The 19,483-nt window shown below is 36.7% G+C and overlaps 1 protein-coding gene across 7 annotated transcripts in view; it reads right to left on the bottom strand.

Annotated features, from left to right (window-relative positions):
- Positions 1–19,483, bottom strand: part of SNTG1 (syntrophin gamma 1) — a 707,225-nt gene that overhangs the window by 300,221 nt on the left and 387,521 nt on the right. For all 7 annotated transcript variants that reach the window (XM_084773017.1, XM_084773015.1, XM_084773016.1 and 4 more), the window contains one exon: positions 13,756–13,809. In XM_084773017.1, the coding sequence (XP_084629143.1) occupies positions 13,756–13,782 (27 nt within the window). In that variant the 5' untranslated portion in view covers positions 13,783–13,809. Of the gene's footprint in view, positions 1–13,755; positions 13,810–19,483 lie in introns of those variants that run through there.

Here is a 19,483-nt window from a genome sequence, read left to right as displayed (position 1 = left end):
CTTTACTATGGTTAGGTATGTGCCTTGTTTGCCTGACCTCTCCAAGACTATTAACGTGAATGGGTGTTGGATTTTGTCAAATGCTTTTTCAGCATCTAAGGAGATGATCATGTTGTTGTATTTTTCCAGTTTATTTATATGGTGGATTGCATTGATTGATTTCCATAAATCTGCTCTGACTTTCATAATCTTTTCTCATCTCTTTCCACAGAGCTCCCTGATAACTGAGACCAGAAGCTTGATGAGGACATCCAATCAGGACGGACTGGTTTGAAGTCTCTCACTCTGAGCATTGTCTAGGTGTGGGTCTCTGGATTTGGATTAGCTCCCATTTACTTACAAGAGGACACTTCTCCATTTCTGAGTGAGGCAGTGATATATGGGTATAGCAGAATATCTTAGCAACCATTTTATTGGTATGTTCCTCTTAGCAGAACAACAGTATTTGGTTTCCTCTAAAACCATGGACCATCTAGTCTCAAGCCCTTAGCAACTCAGGCAGTGTTTGCCATGGGTTTCATCTTGTGGATTGGGCATTAAATCCAATCAGAGAGTGGTTGCTTGCCCTCACAACATTTGTGACGCTATTATACAAGCTTATAATGCAGACAGGTCATCATTATAAATGAAAAGGGTTTTGTTGTTGTTGTTGTTTGTTTGTTTTGTTTTTGTACACTTGTTTGTTAGTTTTTTCCTCTGGTAGTTTGCAAGACACCTTCCAGTTCTGTGAACAGTAGTTAAGTGGTGGTGAAAGTTCTCGTTAAACACCACTTCAACTTCTTTGTGTTAAATAAGATACATAAGTATATTCTTCAGCAATAGTGCCTAACATCTAGTTAGTGAGGAGCAACTAATAGTCTTCCCAATAGACCTAATTGTCAGGGGTTTCCATGGTGCCTCTTTGGCCAACAACTCAACTAGACATCAATCTAATTAAATCAATCTTGACACTGGATTTGATGATGAAATATGCCTACTTGGGGAATTGTTGCCAGAATCATTTTGTGACTTTATTTGTATTCTTTATATGCATATATTTTAATAAACTTAAGGAATGTATTACATATATGTTATTACTATGTATAAATGGATTAAAAGCTAATATACATTTAAGATAATGTATATATTTGTCTTCTTGGGTCTCAGTTACCTTATTCAAGATAATTTTTATAGCTCCATCAATCCATTTACAAACATCATGGTTTCTTTTTTAAAAAATAAGAATAATATTCTATTGTGTAAATATGCCACATTTTCATTGTCCATTCTTCTGTTTGTAAGAAAACAGTTGGTAATTACAAATAATCTCTTTTTTTGTGGTTTTTTAAGTAATTCATTCATATTACACCTCAATTATTATCCCAACCTTTGTATCCTCCCATTCTTCCCTCCCTCCCACCTTCACCCTATTCCCCTCCCCTATGACTGTGACTGAGAGGGACCTCCTCCCCCTGAATATGATCATAGGGTATGAAGTTTCTTCTTGGTAGTCTGCTATCCTTCCTCTGAGTGCCACCAGGCCTCCCCATCAAGGGAACGTGGTCAAATATGGGGCACCAGAGTTCATCTGAAAGTCAGTTCCCACTCTTCATTCAACTGTGGAGAATGTCCTGTCCATTGGCTAGATCTGGGTAAGGGTTTGATGTTTATTGTACTTATTGTCTTTATTTTTTCACATGTTGAGTAACAGTAATAAAACTGGGCTTAAATTATACAACAACACTTTACAGTACTCATACTATTTTAAAACATACATATGTAAATAAGATGCAGGTGATAATTGATGGAAAGTATCATAGAAACAGGTGCTATGCATTTCGTAGCAGAATACATATTCAAGATGTGGCATAATTTGAAGAAGCAATTGTGAGAAATGAAATGCATTTTGATGAAGAAGGGGAAGTGATTAAAGATATGGAAGGGTGAAATGCATAGCTCATGTGATACAAGAATGGTAAGACAGAAGATGTTCAAAAAAACTGAGCCTGTCTGATGCATCAGGTGGTCACAGGACAAAGAATGTTGGAAGAGGATAAGTTTCAGACCCTTGTGTACCGTTTGTTATAGGACTTTTAGGGTCATAGCGATATGAGAGGTTAAGCAGTATGTTTAACCTTATGTTTTCTAATGTTTGTTTGTTTAGACCAAGTTTATCTGTATAGCCCTGGCTGTCCTGGAACTCACTGTGTACACCAGGCTGGCCTCAAACTAAGATATCTGCCTTTCTCTGCCTCCTGAGTGCTAAGATTAAAAACATGCACCCCTATACACAGCTAAAGTTGTTTATTTTAAATTTTTCATGTTTTTGACGACTTTAAACATGAGCACCCTCTCTAAATCACTCTCACTCTTTTCTGGCCTCAATTACTTCCAATTTCTTTTTGTTTCAAATGTATTGTCTCTTTTGCCATATACAAACTAATGAGTTTATTTGACATTACTCCTAATATACATGTCCATGCCTGACCACTAAGGATTACATATGTGAGCTCACCTCTGGAAGAAATTTATATTCTCTGTCTCTCTGTCTCTCTCTGTCTGTCTCTGTCTCTGTCTCTCTGTCTCTGTCTCTCTGTCTCTGTCTCTGTCTCTCTCTCTGTCTGTCTCTCTCTCTCTCTCTCTCTCTCTCTCTCTCTCTCTCTCTCTCTCTCTCTCTCTCTCTCTCCAGTCATTGAGCACCTCTAGCTCTTCATCCAATGTCGGGACCTTATGGAATTTTTCCCAACTATGTCAATATGTTGTGGTGCTGGCTAGTCTTATGTCAATTTGACCACAAATGAGAGTTATATGAAAGGAGAGAACTTCAATTTAGATAATGACTTCATAAGGCCTGATTGAAAGGCATTTTCTTCATTATTGATTGATGGAAAAGGGCTCAGCCACTGTAGGTGATTCCATTCCTGAGGTATTGGTCCTGAGTTCTATAAGAAAGTAGGATGAGCAAGCCATCAGGACCAAGCCAGTAAGCAGCACTACTCTATGATCTTTAGTAGAATGGTATGCTAAATGTAGAATAAATATGCTAATCCTGTGTTGTGTTGGAAATCCCACAGATATTTATTCTCTGCATTGTTACTAGTTGTAGACTGCTGTTGTAGAAAGAAACTTTTGTGGTTTTTTGTTTGTTTGTTTTCTTTTGTTTTTGACTTTTTGTTTGATGAGGAGTGAAAGCTACATGTAAGTATGGGTATAAGGAGAAGTATTTAAAATATAAGTAAGAAATTATATTAGTTTAGGAAAATTGCATTGGTAAAGATTTAGTACCTATGAATATATCTTACTTGAGCAACTGTTTAGGTACAAGGCATGAGCTTTTTCCATCAAGAAAGCTTTACATCTAGTTAGACAGATAAGCCATCTGCCGTTACACCGCTGGAGATCCCAGAGAAATTTTAATGCAACAACATGGCTGCTCTGGCAAGGCATCACATCAAAAGACCTTCTAGATCCATGTGATCCAGCTGGTATGCAGACATACTGTGGATTACTGTATGATCTGCCTGGAGTAAACACCTTTAATCTCTCTGGCTGGAATACAGACATGTCTTTAATCACAACTTTAATCCCAAATAAGTATGTCTGACTGAGGAACAGACAAAGTGATGAATCAGAAAAGATTTCACAGAATGAGTCAGAGATAGAATATATGCAACTCTCATAAGAACAGACAGGAAAGAGAAGCTACTTAAGAGTAGTGCAGAGAGAGAAGAGTACAACACAGGAAAACATTTCAGTTCATGGTGTTCAGAGACAGTTTTTCCAAGCATAGCAATCCAAGAGAAGCCAGTTTGAATCAGTCAGCTTGAAGAGAAGTTTTGAACCAGTACAGCTAATTTGAACCAACCACCCAAAGTTCAGAAAGAGCTAGAAATTGTGAGCTTATTCAGAAGTCAGTCTCAGAGGCTGAAAACATTCTAGGCCTGAGTTGGCAGACAGAGGCCTGAAGATAAAAGGCTTCAGGGTCTGGGCTTGCAGAAGATTAGAGTGTATGGAGGCTAGAAACTCCTTGCCTAGGCCAGAGGATAGCTATATATAAATAATTTGGGCTCATCCCAAGGCATGTGTTAGTAAAGCTTGGGTACAGCTCTCATCTCATCACATCATCTGAGGAAATAAAAACAACTTTTACAGGAGATACCTTGCTGAGCCAATCATACTTGTAATCAAGGGCTTTATATCTGGGCAGAACTACTGATTGTTCTTCTTCTTTGGCATAGCATAGCACTTTTCAATACTGAGGACCAATTCTCATGGAGAAACCTCTGAGATTCATTCTAGTTGGATTACTCCAATTTGGTACTAAAACATATTTTGTTTTGTTTTGTTTTGTTTTTGTTTGTTTGTTTGTTTGGATTTCAGAAATAGAGTCTTGCCTTCTGGAAGACAAGCACGGTCAATGTAAATAGCCAGTAAAATTTTGGGAGACTCTTGTATTCTCTCTGACCAAAAGTACTAGGTTGAAAGAGATTAAAAATTGGTGCAGCCACTATGCAAATCAATGTTGATAATCTTCAAAAAGATGAAAATAGACATACCATAAGATCCAGAAATACCACTTTTGGATATATACTCAAACTTGATATTCTGCCTCAGAGATAATTGTATAGCATGTTCATTGCCTCCTTAATAATAATAAAGAGGAAATGGAAACAAACTAAATGTCCTTCAACTAATGAATGAATAATGAAAAAGCATTGCATATGCAACTGTAAATAAAAATTAAATAATGATATTTACTGTTAAGTTGATAGAACTTGAAGTATTATACGGAATGAAGTAACCACAAAGAAAATCATCACATGTTCTCTTTAAGTTGTGGACCACAGCTCTGAATCTTTATGTTTGAATATATAGTATGAAATAACCTAAGAAATGAGCAAATAAAAAAGGAATAATGGAAGAGGGAAATGGTTCCTTAGGGATGGGGATAGTAGGTGCTATGAAGGTGATAAGAGGGAAAGTGGAGAGAGAAGGACTTTAACTAGGGAAGAGGGAGGAAGTGTTATACAGGGGCAGAGTAGAGGAGAGATAAATAACACTAAGTATGCCTGAAAGCAGTAGGGAAACATTATTTGATAAGCTTACTTAAATACCTATATCATATATGTATGCATATTCAAATGTACTTGTATATCATAGTGTTTGTAAGGTCCTGTGGCATGGTGTGGCTGGCATGGCCTGCCCTCTACCTAGGGTCAGGGCTTCCCCTCTCCCAGGGACTCACTATATAAACCAGACATTTGGGGTTCAGTGACTCTTTTGTCACCTTTGCTGTCATTGCTGCCCTTGTTACCCTTGCCCTTTTCCCATCTCCTAGCCCTCTCTCCTTCCCTTCCCCCCACTCCCTGCACATGTTCTCCCTTCTCCTCCAATAAAACTGCATTTATATATTATAGCTTTGTTGCCAATTGCTCATTGCATCTATTTAATCAATGTTATCATATCCCCAAGAATCATGCCTTATTTAAGTTTTTTTTCTTAAATTAGAGGATGTAGAGAAAGTGGGAATTTTAAGTGTATATATTGCTGAAAAAAAGTATTGATATTGAGGAAAGCACACAGGAAAATGGTAGATAGAAGCCTTGGACTCAGTGTTCCTCTGTGGATTAAGAAAACTGAGGGAAGAAATGGTAAGGGAGCCTAATGATGCACCAATAACACAGAGAGATGGGTAACCTCAAGAAAAAATTGGGTGTGCATTTTATCATCTGATAATCAATTGCATGTGGCTTAATGTGTGTTGAGAAATAGTAATTCGCTTTACTCTCCTACAACCAACTCTAACCTGAGAGGGGCAGAAGCCAGACTGAAGCCGGACCAGGAGACAGTTAGTTCTGTGTTCCCTAGTGCTTGCATTCATTTTTTCAGGTACAAATTAAATAAGGATGACTCTCCACATATCTTGCAAATAATATCAGGTTATTATCACCTTTTTAACTGATACAAGTCTCATGAACTATTATGAAATATATTAAAATGACACTATTGTCTTAACTCAGATGCCCATCAAGTGTAAACACATTGACCAATGGAGGAGAAACTCAGTAACAGACTCCTCTGTAACTAGTGAATTATTTTCCCCTAAAGCTATACATCTGGAGGACTAGGAATAACTATTACATAGAGAGGTTTGCTTTCCCCTTCCCCATGACTGCTTTTGTTCAGCAGCCTTCAAATATACCAAATCCAAATTTTGTACGAATTAAAAACCACAATATATTGATGGTTCAACATTTTAGTATAACCTTATTACATATGCTTATCCTTTTTCTTTGTTGACATAAATTTCATTGGCAAGCATTTATCTCCAAACTGTGGAGAAATGTATGTGACATGTACAGAAAGATTATTAGAAATCTTTAAATTAAACAAAAACTTCTCATAGGGGTCTTTCACAAATATATACATCAGAATTTTTTTCTATAAGGACATTTTTGATTGAAAAATTTTGTTTTCATACAATATATTCTGATCACAATTTCCAATCTGCCAATTCCTCCTGATTCATCCTACCTCCCTTGCCCACACAACTCTACACCCTTTTCTCTCTCTCTCTGTTCAATAAACAACAAACCATAAATAAACAGAAAAAAACTGAAACATAAACACAAATCGGAAACTAAACTATGCAATAAAAATTAATTAAAAAAAATAAATGCCCAAAGACATACGTGACAACGAAAATCTACTGAGGATTTTATTTTTATTTTTGTATTGGCACTGTGTGAGCTGCTACAGTCACTGTGAGGTCATGTGTGCATCAATTACATCAGTCCTGTTATCTCTGAGGAGTACTTTTTCCTTGGAGGCATTTATCCTTCTGGGTCTTATATTCTTTTGACTCCCTCCTCTACAGAGAACCCTGAGCCATGAGGGGAGGAGTTTAATGAAGACATACAACTTAACACTGAGTGGTCTGGTATGTTTCACTCTATTCATTGTCCAGTTGTAGGTATCTGCATTAGTTCCTATATAATTCAAGGAGGTGCTTCCCAAATAATGGCTGAGGGAGGCATTGATCTATGGATATAGATGTATGTATATAGTTATTTGTCATTAGAAATCAATTTATTGCTATACTCTTTGGAAGAACAATAGTATCTAGTTTTCCCCTAGGGCCATGACTTATCCATCTCAGGTTTTGAGACAATGGAACAGTGTCAAGCATGGATTCTAATTCATAGATCCTGTTTTCTAATTCAATTTTTACTCTGTGCCTCTTGATTGAATAATTGATACTATTAATATGATAATTATCAATGAGAAGTATTTGTTATGGTGTGGGATTTTCTTCTTTGTTTGATTTTCCTAAGATTTTTTTGTGTGTTTTCTTAGATGTATAGTTAACATCTTCAGACTGAAGTTTTCCTCCTATGATGTTCTGTATAGCTGGATTGATAGAAATAGCTCAATTTTATTTTATTGTGCAATGTTTTTCTTTCTCTGTCTATTGTAGCTGATAACTTTGCTTGGTATTGTAGTCTAGATTGGAACCTTCCATTTCTCGGAGCATTTGTAGCATCTTCCCTGGCCCTCCTGCTTTTGGAGTCTCTAGTAAGAAGTCAGGTGTTATTCTAATAGGCTTACTATCTTAGTTATTTGTTTTAGTGTCCTTGTGTCTTATAAAATATTTTCTTTGTTCCATCCACTGAGTGTTTTGATTCTTACATGCTGTAGAAAACTTGTTTTCATGTCCTGTATATTTGGTATTCTGTATGTTTTCTGTACTATGATAAGCACTGTCTTCTTTAGGTAGAGAAGATATTCTTTTACAATTTCTTTAAAATTTTTCCTGTGCCTTTGAGATGGGCTTCTTCTCCCTTATAAGATAGTTTTTGATATGACTGCAGAGAACTACTGAGATAAGTGATTGGTATCTAGAGTACACAGAGGATGTCCAATGGAACCAGCAAGGAGAAATACCTGAATACCTACTCCTTGAGAACTACATTTATGGTACCAAAAACACAATTCTAGTTTCCAGAGGAGAGAAGCAATCAACAGTCCTACCCAACAAAGCTATATATGAAAGACATCAATGAATATCATGGGACAACAGCTCTAAGGATATAGTAGAAACAAATTTATCTTGGCAGTAATCAATAGTTCACTAATTGAATTTAAGATTTACTCAAAAGAGGGAGATTGACCATGACCAGAACTACTGAGTGCTAATGAAGTAAGGCTTATTAGAGAGAGAATAAACCATCCACTAATTTGTTTAGCCAGCATACTCTCTAAAAAGAAAATCTAGGTCTGGAGAGATGGCTCAGAGTTTAAGAACACTGTTTGTTCTTCCAAAGGTCCTGGGTTCAATTACCAGCAACCACATGGTGGCTCACAATCATTTATCATGAGATCTGGTGCCTTCTTCTGGTGTGCAGGCACACATGTGGGCAGAATACTGTATAAAAATAAATAAATAAAATTTCAATATATATAATCATTTACTCTTATACTCATAGTTAAGTGTGGTCTTCATCCTTCATCAAGGAAACTTTCCTTTGTATCAGATGAAGATTACTACAAAATACCAAAGCTAATGAATATACAGAATTCTAAAGCCTAATCCCATATCTACAAATCATTACCACATCTAAGGCATGGGGAATATTGTGGAAGAGAAGGCAAAAAAAGTTTAAGAGACAAAAGACCAGGGGACTTTGTTGTGAGATTGTGGTTGTATTTCCTAGCAATAGCAGAAGCTATACCCATAATGTTTCAACAACACAAGTGAGCAAACATGAGCTGAACAAGGACATTAATAAGCATGACAAATTGGATCGAGAAAATGCAAGAAAGCCTCAACCCTACACAGAAAGCTACAGGTTAAATGAGTAAAGCTGAGAAAGGGAAAGGTGGACCTCCCCAAGCAAGAGCACATCAATCAGTTGTCCAATGTCAGTCATCCTGGAAAACAACATGCAAAGAATATTAAAGGGACTTTACAAGGTAAACTTAGGAATATATGTGTATATACAGATATGCATACAATAACAATTAGTTTTTTTTAAAAAAAGAGGCCATTAATTTAAAGAAGAGTGGGGACAGTCATATAGCAGGACTTTGAGTGAGGAAAGGGAAGAGAGAAATTTAGTAAGTAAGTCATAATCTCAAAAATAAAAGGGAAAAATAAAAAATGAGAAATGAAATCAATATTTGTTAAAGTGTTTCAAATGGAAACTGTCTTATCAAGTTTCTTCAATTTCTTTACAAGAAAGGGATGTGGTTCCATTTGGTAATATTCTATACTTGGAATGTTCTACCACATGTATGCCTGTATATTACTTGAGGCCTGTTTCAAAGTCAGAAGATAGTGAATAGGCTAAGATAAAGGAACCAAGAAAGAGGAAATGCCCAGCTCTAAGGCCTAGAAAATATTTTCAACAAAATCAAAAATTAAAATTTATCCAATTTAAAGGAAGGGATGCCTATCAAGATAAAAGAGGCCAAGAGAACACCAAATAGAATAGACAAGAAAAGAAAATCCTTCCACCAAAGAATAATCAAAACACTAAATGTACAGAACAAAGAAAAATATTAAAAGTGGCAAGGCAAAAAGGACAAGTAACATAAAATGGCAAAACTACCAAAATCGCACCAGACTTTTCAGCAGAGACCCTAAAAGACAGAAGGGCCTCAGAAGATGTCTTACAAACCCTAAAAGGCCACAGATGAGAGGCCAGCCTACTATACCCAGCAACACTTTCAATAACTATAAATGGAGAAAACAAGATATTCCATGACAAACACCAATTTAACTAGTACCTGTACATAAATCTAGTCCTACGGAAGATATTAGAAGGAAAACTCCAACTTAAGGAGGCTAACTCTATCCAGGAAAAAACAGGAATTAGATAACTTCACCTTAGCAAAACAGAAATTAGACAAGCACACAAATACACTACCACAACCAATATCAAAATAAAAGAATCTAACAGTCACTGGTCATTAATCTCTCTCAGCATCAGTGGTCTCAACTCTCCAATGAAGAAACACAGACTAACAGAATGGATGGATATAAACAGGATGCAATAGCCTGCTGCTTACAAGAAACGCACCTCAGCCACAAAGAGACATTTACTGAGAGAAAAGGGCTGGAAGAAAGTCTTGGAAGCAAACGGAAACAAGTAATGTCTAATAAAATAGACATTCAACCAAAATTAATCAAAAGAGTTAAGGAAGAACACTTCATATTCCACAAAAGAAAACTAAACCAGGATGATATCACAATTCTGAACATTTATGCCCCAAATACAAGGGCACATACATTTGTAAAAGAAACATTAATACATCTAAACCACGCATTGATCCCCACAAATTAGTAGTGGGAAACTTCAACATCCTACTTTTGTCAAAGGATAGGTCAACAAAACAGAAGCTAAATTGAGAAATAATGACACTAACAGATATCATGAATCAAATGGACTTAAGAAATATCTACAGAACATTTCACCAATACACAAAAAATTATACCTTCTTCTCAATACCTCACAGAACCTTCTCGAGAATTGACAAAACAAGCCTCAACAGATATAAAAAGATTGAAATAATACCTTGTAGCCTATCATAGCACCATGAACTGAGGCTGGACCTCAACAACAACAGAAATAACAAAAATCCTGCACACACATGAAAACTGAACAGCTCTCTACTCAATAACTGAGTTGGAAAAAAATAGAGAAAGAAAATAGAGACTTCCTAAAATTCCAATAAAATGATTTGGGCACAGGGGTCCCGCTCAAACTAAGGCACCAGCCAAGGACAATACATGCAGTAAACCTTAAACCCCTACCCAGATCTAGCCAATGGACAGAACATTCTCCACAGTTGAGTAGAGAGTGGGATATTACTTTCTCACATACTCTGGTGCCTCACCTTTGACCATGTCCCCTGGAGGAGGAGACCTGGTGGCACTCAGAGGAAGGACAGCAGGTTACCAAGAAGAGACTTGATACCCTATGAACATATACAGGGGGAAGTAATCCCCCTCAGGAACAGTCATAGGGGAGGGGAATAAGGGGAAAATGGGAGGGAGGAAAGAATGGAAGAATACAAGGGATGGGATAACCATTGAGATGTAACAAGAATAAATTAATAAAAGAGAAAAAAAAGGAAAAAAAAAGAAAGAAAATACAATATACCCAAATTTATGGGACACAATGAGAGCAATGCTTAGAAGAAATTTCAAAGTACTGAGTACCTTCATAAAGAGATAGGAAACATCTCATACTAGCAATATAAAGGCACATCTGGAAGCCCTAGGAAAAAGAAACAAACATACCCAAGAGGAGTAGACAGCTGGAAATAATCAAACATGGGGCTGAAATCAATAAATTAGAAAGAGAACAATTCAAAGAATCAATGACACCAAGAGATAATTCTTTGGTAAAATTAACAAGATAGACAAACCCTTAGCCAAACCAATTAAAAGGCAGAGAGACAGTATGTAAATGAAAAAAAAAGAAAGAAAAAGAAAAAGAAAATAAATAAAAATGGAAACATAACAGAGACTGAAGGTATCCAAAATATCATTAGATTTTACTGCAAAAGAATATATGTCACAAAATTTGAACATCTAAATGAAATGGACATTTGTCTTGATAGATTCCACTTACCAAGGTTGAATCAACAATAGATCTTCACAAATCTTATCTGACAATGGGTGAATATCCAAAATATATAAAGAATTCAAGAAATTGAACACCACTAAGCCAGATTATCAATTTTTAAAAATGTGGTACAGAACTAAACAGAGAATTCTCAACAGAGGAAAATCAAATGTCCAAGAAACACTTAAGGAAATGCCCAAAATTTTTAGTGATAAGGGAAATACAAATCAAAACAACTCTGAGAATCCATTTTATACCTACCAGAATGGCTAAGATCAAAAACTCAAGTGATAGCACATGCTGTCAAGGATGTGGAGAAAAGGGAACACTTCTTCACTGATAGTGAGAGTGCATCCATCTTGAAAGTCAATATGCCACTTTTTCAGAAAATTGTGAATAGTGCTATCTCAAGTCCCAGCTATACCACTCTTGGGCATATACCTGAATGATGCTCCACTATATAACAAGGAACATTTGCTCAACTATGTTCATAGCAGCTTTATCCATAACAGCCAGAATCTGGAAGCTACCTAGATGTCCCTCAACCAAAGAATGGATAAAGAAACTGTGGTACATTTACACAATGGAATACTACTCAGCTATTAAAAACAAGGAAATCTTGAAATTTGCTGGCAAATGGATGGAACTAGAAATGATCATCGTGAGGAAGGTACCCTAAACCCAGAAAAACATTCATATTATATACTCATTTACAAGTGGATATTAGCCCAATATAGCTTTTCTCTGAGAGACTCCACACAATTGGGAATCAGCATAGATGCTGTGACTTGCTGCTGGACTCTGGGCAGAGCACTGAGAGTTGTGTGGAAGAAGTGGGGATGAAAGGACCCTGGGGGTTCAGAAACACCACAAGTAGACCACCAAGACCGGCCAATCCGGATACATGGCGGCCTACACAAACTGTTGCACCAACCAAGGACAACGCATGCCAAGAATCTAGGCCCCTGTTCATATATAGCCAATGGATAGCTCATTCTCCATGGTTGTGGATGAAGTATAGACTTCTTCTGACATTAACTCTGGTGCTCCCGATACGATCACCTCTCCTTGGTGGCAAGACCATGTAGAATTTTCTTGATCAGATACTTTTACAATTTCTTCATACTATCACAGGAATTATTTTTCATAAACTCATGGAAAGGTTTAAACTATATGCCATTTAAAATATTAAAGGTCAATATTTAAATCATATTATAAGTAAAGATTTTGCTCTTTTTGTTTGATTTTTAATGCTAACACAGACACTGAGTTATAACTTGTGTGTGTAGTGTAGGCCTGTCTGTAGAATAAAATACCTAAAATTCTTAGGATAATGCAAAGTATGTTTATCTATAAAATTTACCTTTTTTCTGAAAAATATAAAAAATAACATTTTGAATGAATCTTAAAGAACGAGAAAAAATAGTCATTTTTCCTAAAGTATAATGTTATATTCCACAATGCGCAAGTCCATACATAATGGAAATACACCCATGAAGGGACTTTCATACCCTGAATGAAATATACATCACTTTATCTTAGCTATAAAAAATCTTTTTATTACTTCTTTGTGAATTTCACATCATATGCCCCAAACCCACTCATATCCCCCTTCTCTTATACCCACCCCCGACCCTTGCAAACCTCTCCTACCAACAGAGAAAATTATCTTGTTGTGGAAGCTGTAGTGTGTCACAGTGTATCCCACCCATATACCCACGTTTCTATCGCTTTAACTCGTACCAGAGTTTAGGTGTAGTGCTGCACAGAATTCTAGTTGCTTGAAGTACTTACACAGGATCATGAAATCCTAAGGTATTAATGATGATATGAATCACAATCTATCTCAAGTTAGAACAGCTTGTGTGCAGACAGCATCTTCCAGTAGCTTTCTTCTGCATCATCGTGCAGTGTGTTGCTCCTGGAGAAGAGCAGTTGAGTGATGCTCACACATGCTACAAAGAGTTAGGATGCAAGGCCTCTCAAGTGACCTTGGGTTTCTACCACTAACGAATAAAATGTACTTTGGTTGTAATGAGCCTTTTACTCGGTTTTTTTGGGAAGAGCGGTGTTTCACTGTCCATAGAGTCTGGCAAGTTGTTTGCTGTAACAGTCTATAACTAGTAGAAAATCTTTGACCTACCTCCTCACAGGTAGTTCTGAAATCCATGTGCTGTGGCACTGTGAAGGATGAGGTCTGCAAAGACAGAAAGAATAAGTTGTTATAAGCAGCGTGGAGATCAACACAGAACACAGACTTAGCATAATAAACAAAAATACTGCTGTGGGAAAACAATATAGGCAGCTTCTTAAAAGAAAACACAACAATAGGGAAAAGAAGACATCAAAAATGTTCATCTCATGCTTTGGCAAAGGATGGACAATTTTTAGTCATCTAGTGTGATGGAGATATGCCAGGCCTCTCCACCTGCCTTTGTACAGGCCGATTGGCCATGTGACAAGCCTCTTTTCTCAGGCTCTTCCTCAGCTGCACCATTTGTTTTGAAACCTGACTTTGTGAGAGGAAGAAAATCAAAGTTTAATTAAGTGTTGCCTTTTATCCGGTTATCTCTGAATGAGAAGTTAAATAGCCTTACTCGTTTTAATTGAAAAGCTCCATGCATGAATAATTCTTTCTGGAACTTAAATTTTTATTCACAAGCATTGTGATGTAATAAAGCAAGTTACTCATCAGTTGGCATAAAAATAAGATAGTTGAAAACAGAAATAACCAACAAACATTTTCACTTAGAGATCACTGTGTAACTAAGTAATAATTATAGATTTAAATACATATGTTTTAAAACATTTATTTTAGCATTTTGTTTATACTGTATTTTAAGCATAAAAACTCAAACATTGTCAAAAATAGCATCTCTATACTGTAAAACAAAGCAGTGTCCATCTATGCATAATGATTACATAAAGAAAATTTCACAGAAAAATATGTAGTCTTCAAAATAGGAAAATATGCTGCTCAAAAATTACTCTGTCTTTGAAAGAATAAAGCACTTCCTCCTCTGACACAGTTTATGCATGAGATTAAAGAGTGCTTGGTCAAGTAAATTCAGAAAAGCAACACAGGAATGGTCTTAACTGTCACTGATTGTTGGCTCCCATAGGATTGAAACTGGCCATTTCCAGTAAAACCTGAATATTTCATGTAAAAAAGAATGCAGAATATGTTTTGGAGATTGTCATCTTAATTTTATTTTGCTAAAACGCATAAGATAACCGTTGCCATACACTTACACAGCAAGTCATTGGCAGATTTATGATATCATGGAGGATGCAGGATTTTGTCCAAAGCATTCTCTGCATCTAATGAGATGCTTATGCTTTTCTCTTTCATTTTATTTATATGGTAGGTTACATTTATTGACATATGTATGTTGAACCTTCTGTTCAACTCTAAGATGTATTACATACTGGAAAAACCTGATTTTAGTTGTGGTGTGGCTCAGCCCTAGCAACACCTTTAATCCAAGAGCTTTATACTTATATATTATAAATAGTATTAAATAAAATCAAACATAGATAGGTGAAGAAGTGGAGCAAGCAACCAGTTGACAGAAAGTGAAGATAGGATTACTAAGAAAAAACATAGCAAGAGGAGGACGTCATGAAAATGGGTGGAGAGATCCAGAAGAAGTAGAAGAAAGGGATATTCAGTTTGAAGGAGGTGGTTTGAGATGGTGGCATGTGGGAGGGTAGATTCTGGGATGGTAACTGAGGAGAAAGGTTAGTTGGTTGCTTTCTCTTACTCTCTGAGCTAACAGGATTTCTCCCCAACATCTGTCTCTTCAGTCTTTATTGGTAAAATTGAATGATGAAGATTTTGTTAAAAACAACAGCCTACCCTCTCATGGTGTTGATATTTTTTATGTATTCTTAGATTTGGCTTGCAAGTATGTTTTGAATATTTTTTCATCTATCTTCATAAAGGAAACTTATCTTTATTAATGCTTTTTCTTCATAGAATCATTATGTGGAGTCAGGAAACTAAAACCCACCAAACCAAATTATTCAATTAAAAAATGGGGTGCAGAACTAAACAGAGAATTCTCAACAGAATAATATTGAACTGGCCTGGAAACACTTAATGAGATGTCCAGTGTCCTTAGTTATCAAGAAGATGCAAATTGAAATGACTCTGGGAATCCATCTGACCCTCTCAGAATGGCTAAGATTAAAAACTGAAGTGACAGCACATGCTGGTGAGGATGTGGTGAAAGAGGAATACTCCTTGACTGCTGATGGGAGTTCAAACTTATACAACTACTTTGGAAATCAATCTGGTGCTTTTTCAGAAAAGTGACTATATTGATGCCTCAAGACCCAACTGTATTGCTCCTGGACATATACCCAAATGATGCTCCACCATACTACAAGGACATTTGCTCAACTATGTTCATAGCAGCCTTATTCATAATAGCCAGAACCTATAAACAATCTAGATATCCCTCAACCAAGGAATGGATAAAGGAACTGAAGTACATTTACACAATGGAATACTACTCAGCTATCAAAAGCAAGGAAATCTAGAAATTTGCAGACAAATGGATGGAACTAGAAAAGATCATCCTGAGTGAAATAACCCAGACCCAGAAAAACACGCATGGTATATACTCACTTATATTACCTCAACATAGATGCCCTCAGAGAGACTATCCAGTGGGGGATCTAGACAGTTGCTAGGACTCGCAGCCAGTATCTGGGTAGAGTGATAAGAATTCTATGGGAGAGTAGGAGATATGGAAGGACCTGGAAAGGTCAAGAACAGCACAGGAAAAACCATTAAGGCAGGCGGATCTGGAGCCTGAGGGGGACTGCACAAATTGATGCACCAACCAAGGATAATGCATGCAGAGAACCTGGACCCCTTGTTCAGATATAGCCAATACACAGCTCATTTGCCAAGGTTAAGGGGCACGGTGGGTCCTGCCTCTGACATGAACTCTGGTACTTGTGATTTGATCACTTCCCCCTTGGAGGGAATGTCCTGTGGGCACACAGAGGAAGGGAATCCAAGCTATCAGGATGAGACCTGTTATGCTGTGTTCAGAAGGTGGGGGAGGAGGGATTCCTTGTGAAAAATCTAGGGGAGGAGAATAGGGCAGAAGAGTGAGTGAGGGTGGGAATGGGAAGATACAAGCTAAGTGATAACAACTAGGGTGTACTATGTATAAATTATAATTTTAAAAGGCCCAGCTTAACCGTTCCTGGGCATATACACACAAGATGTTCAATCACACCACAAGGGCACTTGTTCAACTACGTTCATAGCAGCTTTATTCATAATAGCCAGAAAGTAGAAACAACCTAAATGTCCCTCAAATGAAGAATGGGTAAACTGTGGTACATTTACACAATGGAGTACTCCTCAGCTATTAAAAACAAGAACCTCATAAAATTTGCAGGCAAATAGATAGAAATACAAAATATCATCCTGAGTGAGGTAAGCCAGACCTAGAAAAACACTCGTGGTGTGTACTCACTTATAAGTTGGTATTAGCAGTAAAGTACAGGATGACCATATATAGTGTGCAGATCCAAAGAAACAAAGTAACAGTGAAGGTCCAAGAAAGGATTATTTAGTCTAATAGATTTCATTCATTCTCAAAATGATATGCTGCAAAAGTAGAACATTTAGCTACTATGTGATTCACTGTGTGTTTGGTCTAATCAAGAATGCATGGTCCTCCAAAATAGAAAAAAATAAAATGAAACAAAAAGAGGAGTTAAAAGTGAAGCATGTAAGATTTTAAAAAATGAAAATGATACATTCATTAATTAAGATGGTAAATATTTTTGATCATCTTGTTTTAATAAAAAAATTTATTCTCAAAACTCTATTGAGCTTCAAGCTAATTTTAAAATCCTTGTTGTACACAGTTTCTCAAATGAAGAAATTCTGTTTCAGGACTGAAATACCAATGTCTGGCCAAGTGTTCCAGTCCTCCTGGCCTGAGAATATTTCACTCATGAGCCCTGACAGTCATGTTGTCCAAAAGATGCTTGCAAGGCTTCTCATAAAACTCTTAAAGAAATACATATACTGGTTGGAACAACTTCCCCTAGCAAGAATGTCTCTAAAAAAGCAGAGTTCTATTACACAGATCAGAGGCTATGCAAACAAACTGAGCATCCAAGTTTTAGTTGAAGGTCAATTCACAATGAATCTAGTGGATCCATGAGGTCAGCCCTTAGTCATTTCCCCAGATCTTGAATTCATAACAGAAATATAACTGCTCAGCAACTGTAAGAATGCCCATGTTGGCTCCCTGGAATGTGCAATATAGTTTGTACCTGGGAAAAGACTGCTCCAGAAGCTAAGTACAGCCACCATGAATGGCTAGAAAACTGTAGATTACCTTCCTATTACACAAGGTATGTATCATTACTCCAGTGATATAAGGAGTAAAAAACACACCAAACTTACTATTAATATATTTACATCTTTGAAGTAAGGGTATTAGTCTGACAAAATTCAAAGACTGGTACTCCAGTGAAATTGCAAGGAGTCCAGTGTGTGAGGAACAGCACTGTATTCTTCCAAAGGTAAACACTATGTTTCTGAAGTTAACATTTTATATATAGGGAAGAGGAACAATGCCATGGGGCCCCTTTTGGAAGCTTTCAGTAACTTTCTCTTTTCATCTTTCTTTCTCTCTTTCTTTGTTTTTCATTCCTTTCTTTCTGTTACTCTATAGCAGTGGTTCTCAACTTTCCTACTGCTGAGACCCTTTAATACAGTTTCTTATGTTGTGGTGACCCCCAACCATAAATTTTATTTGTTTCTACCTCATAAATATAGTTTTACTACTGAAAAATTCTGTGGTTTACATCATATTTCACATCAGAAACGTGTGTCTTCTGATGGTTGTGACCCACAAATTGAGAACCACTGGTCTATGGGGTCTTTGTTTGCCTCAGAATCATTTTACTTCTAGAACTTTAAGAATTTTTAATACATTTTATTAATTTATTCATATTACATCTCAATTTTTATCCCATCCCTTGTATCCTCCCATTCTTCCCTCCCTCTCATTTTCCCCTTACTCCCCTCCCCTGTGTCTGTGACTGAGGGAGACCTCCTCCCCCTGCATATGCTCATAGGGTATCAAATCTCTTCTTGGCATGGGAGATAAAGAGAGTTTGGAGAGACAAAAGAAATGTATGTCCCCCAGTGTTTAAACTAGACAAAGGATTGTTGCAGTTTATAATGCAAACACAAATAAAAATGATGTTTAAAGTAATTGTTTGGTACTTGACTAAGTACTATTGCCCCGGTGTTTGTTCAAGTGTCTCCACACTGGATCAGTGAGATGGCCCAGTAAGTGACAGTTGGTGCTGAAAACGCTGCCAACTGGAGTTTGAACCCCAGAATCTACATCATGGAAGGAGAGAACTGACTCCCCCTGATTCTTACACATGTACTGTGGCTATACACACCCAGAAAGAGATACTGACACGTAATTAAATGAAAAAATTATTCTTTCATCTTGGATATGTTCCTATAGATTTCAGACTTGACAGAGTGCACAATTGCATAAATCAGTTCATTCAAATATGTATATACTTGTATAATTATTCCCCTGATTTCCTGTACAGAGAAACCTAGCTGATATAGTGGCTTATGTCATTCAAAGTTTCTTGTTGGTAATATTTAACATTATTTTGACAAAACCTAAAGTAACTTGTGTCTAGATCTTATTAAATGTCCACTAAACATAACATGTAATGATCAACAATTTGGTAGCACTGTGCATTGTGTACATGATCGAGATGTACACCACATGGCAATATTTTGGTGAATGTCTGATATGGTCCCGTGAAATTTTATTACTTACAGTGAACATAGACAACAT

This window comes from Acomys minous, assembly GCF_964271855.1.
Source record: "Acomys minous genome assembly, chromosome: 1".
Taxonomy (NCBI): Eukaryota; Metazoa; Chordata; class Mammalia; order Rodentia; family Muridae; genus Acomys; species Acomys minous.
Note: the sequence above shows the minus strand (reverse complement) of the source record. Positions and strands in the feature narration are given on the sequence as shown.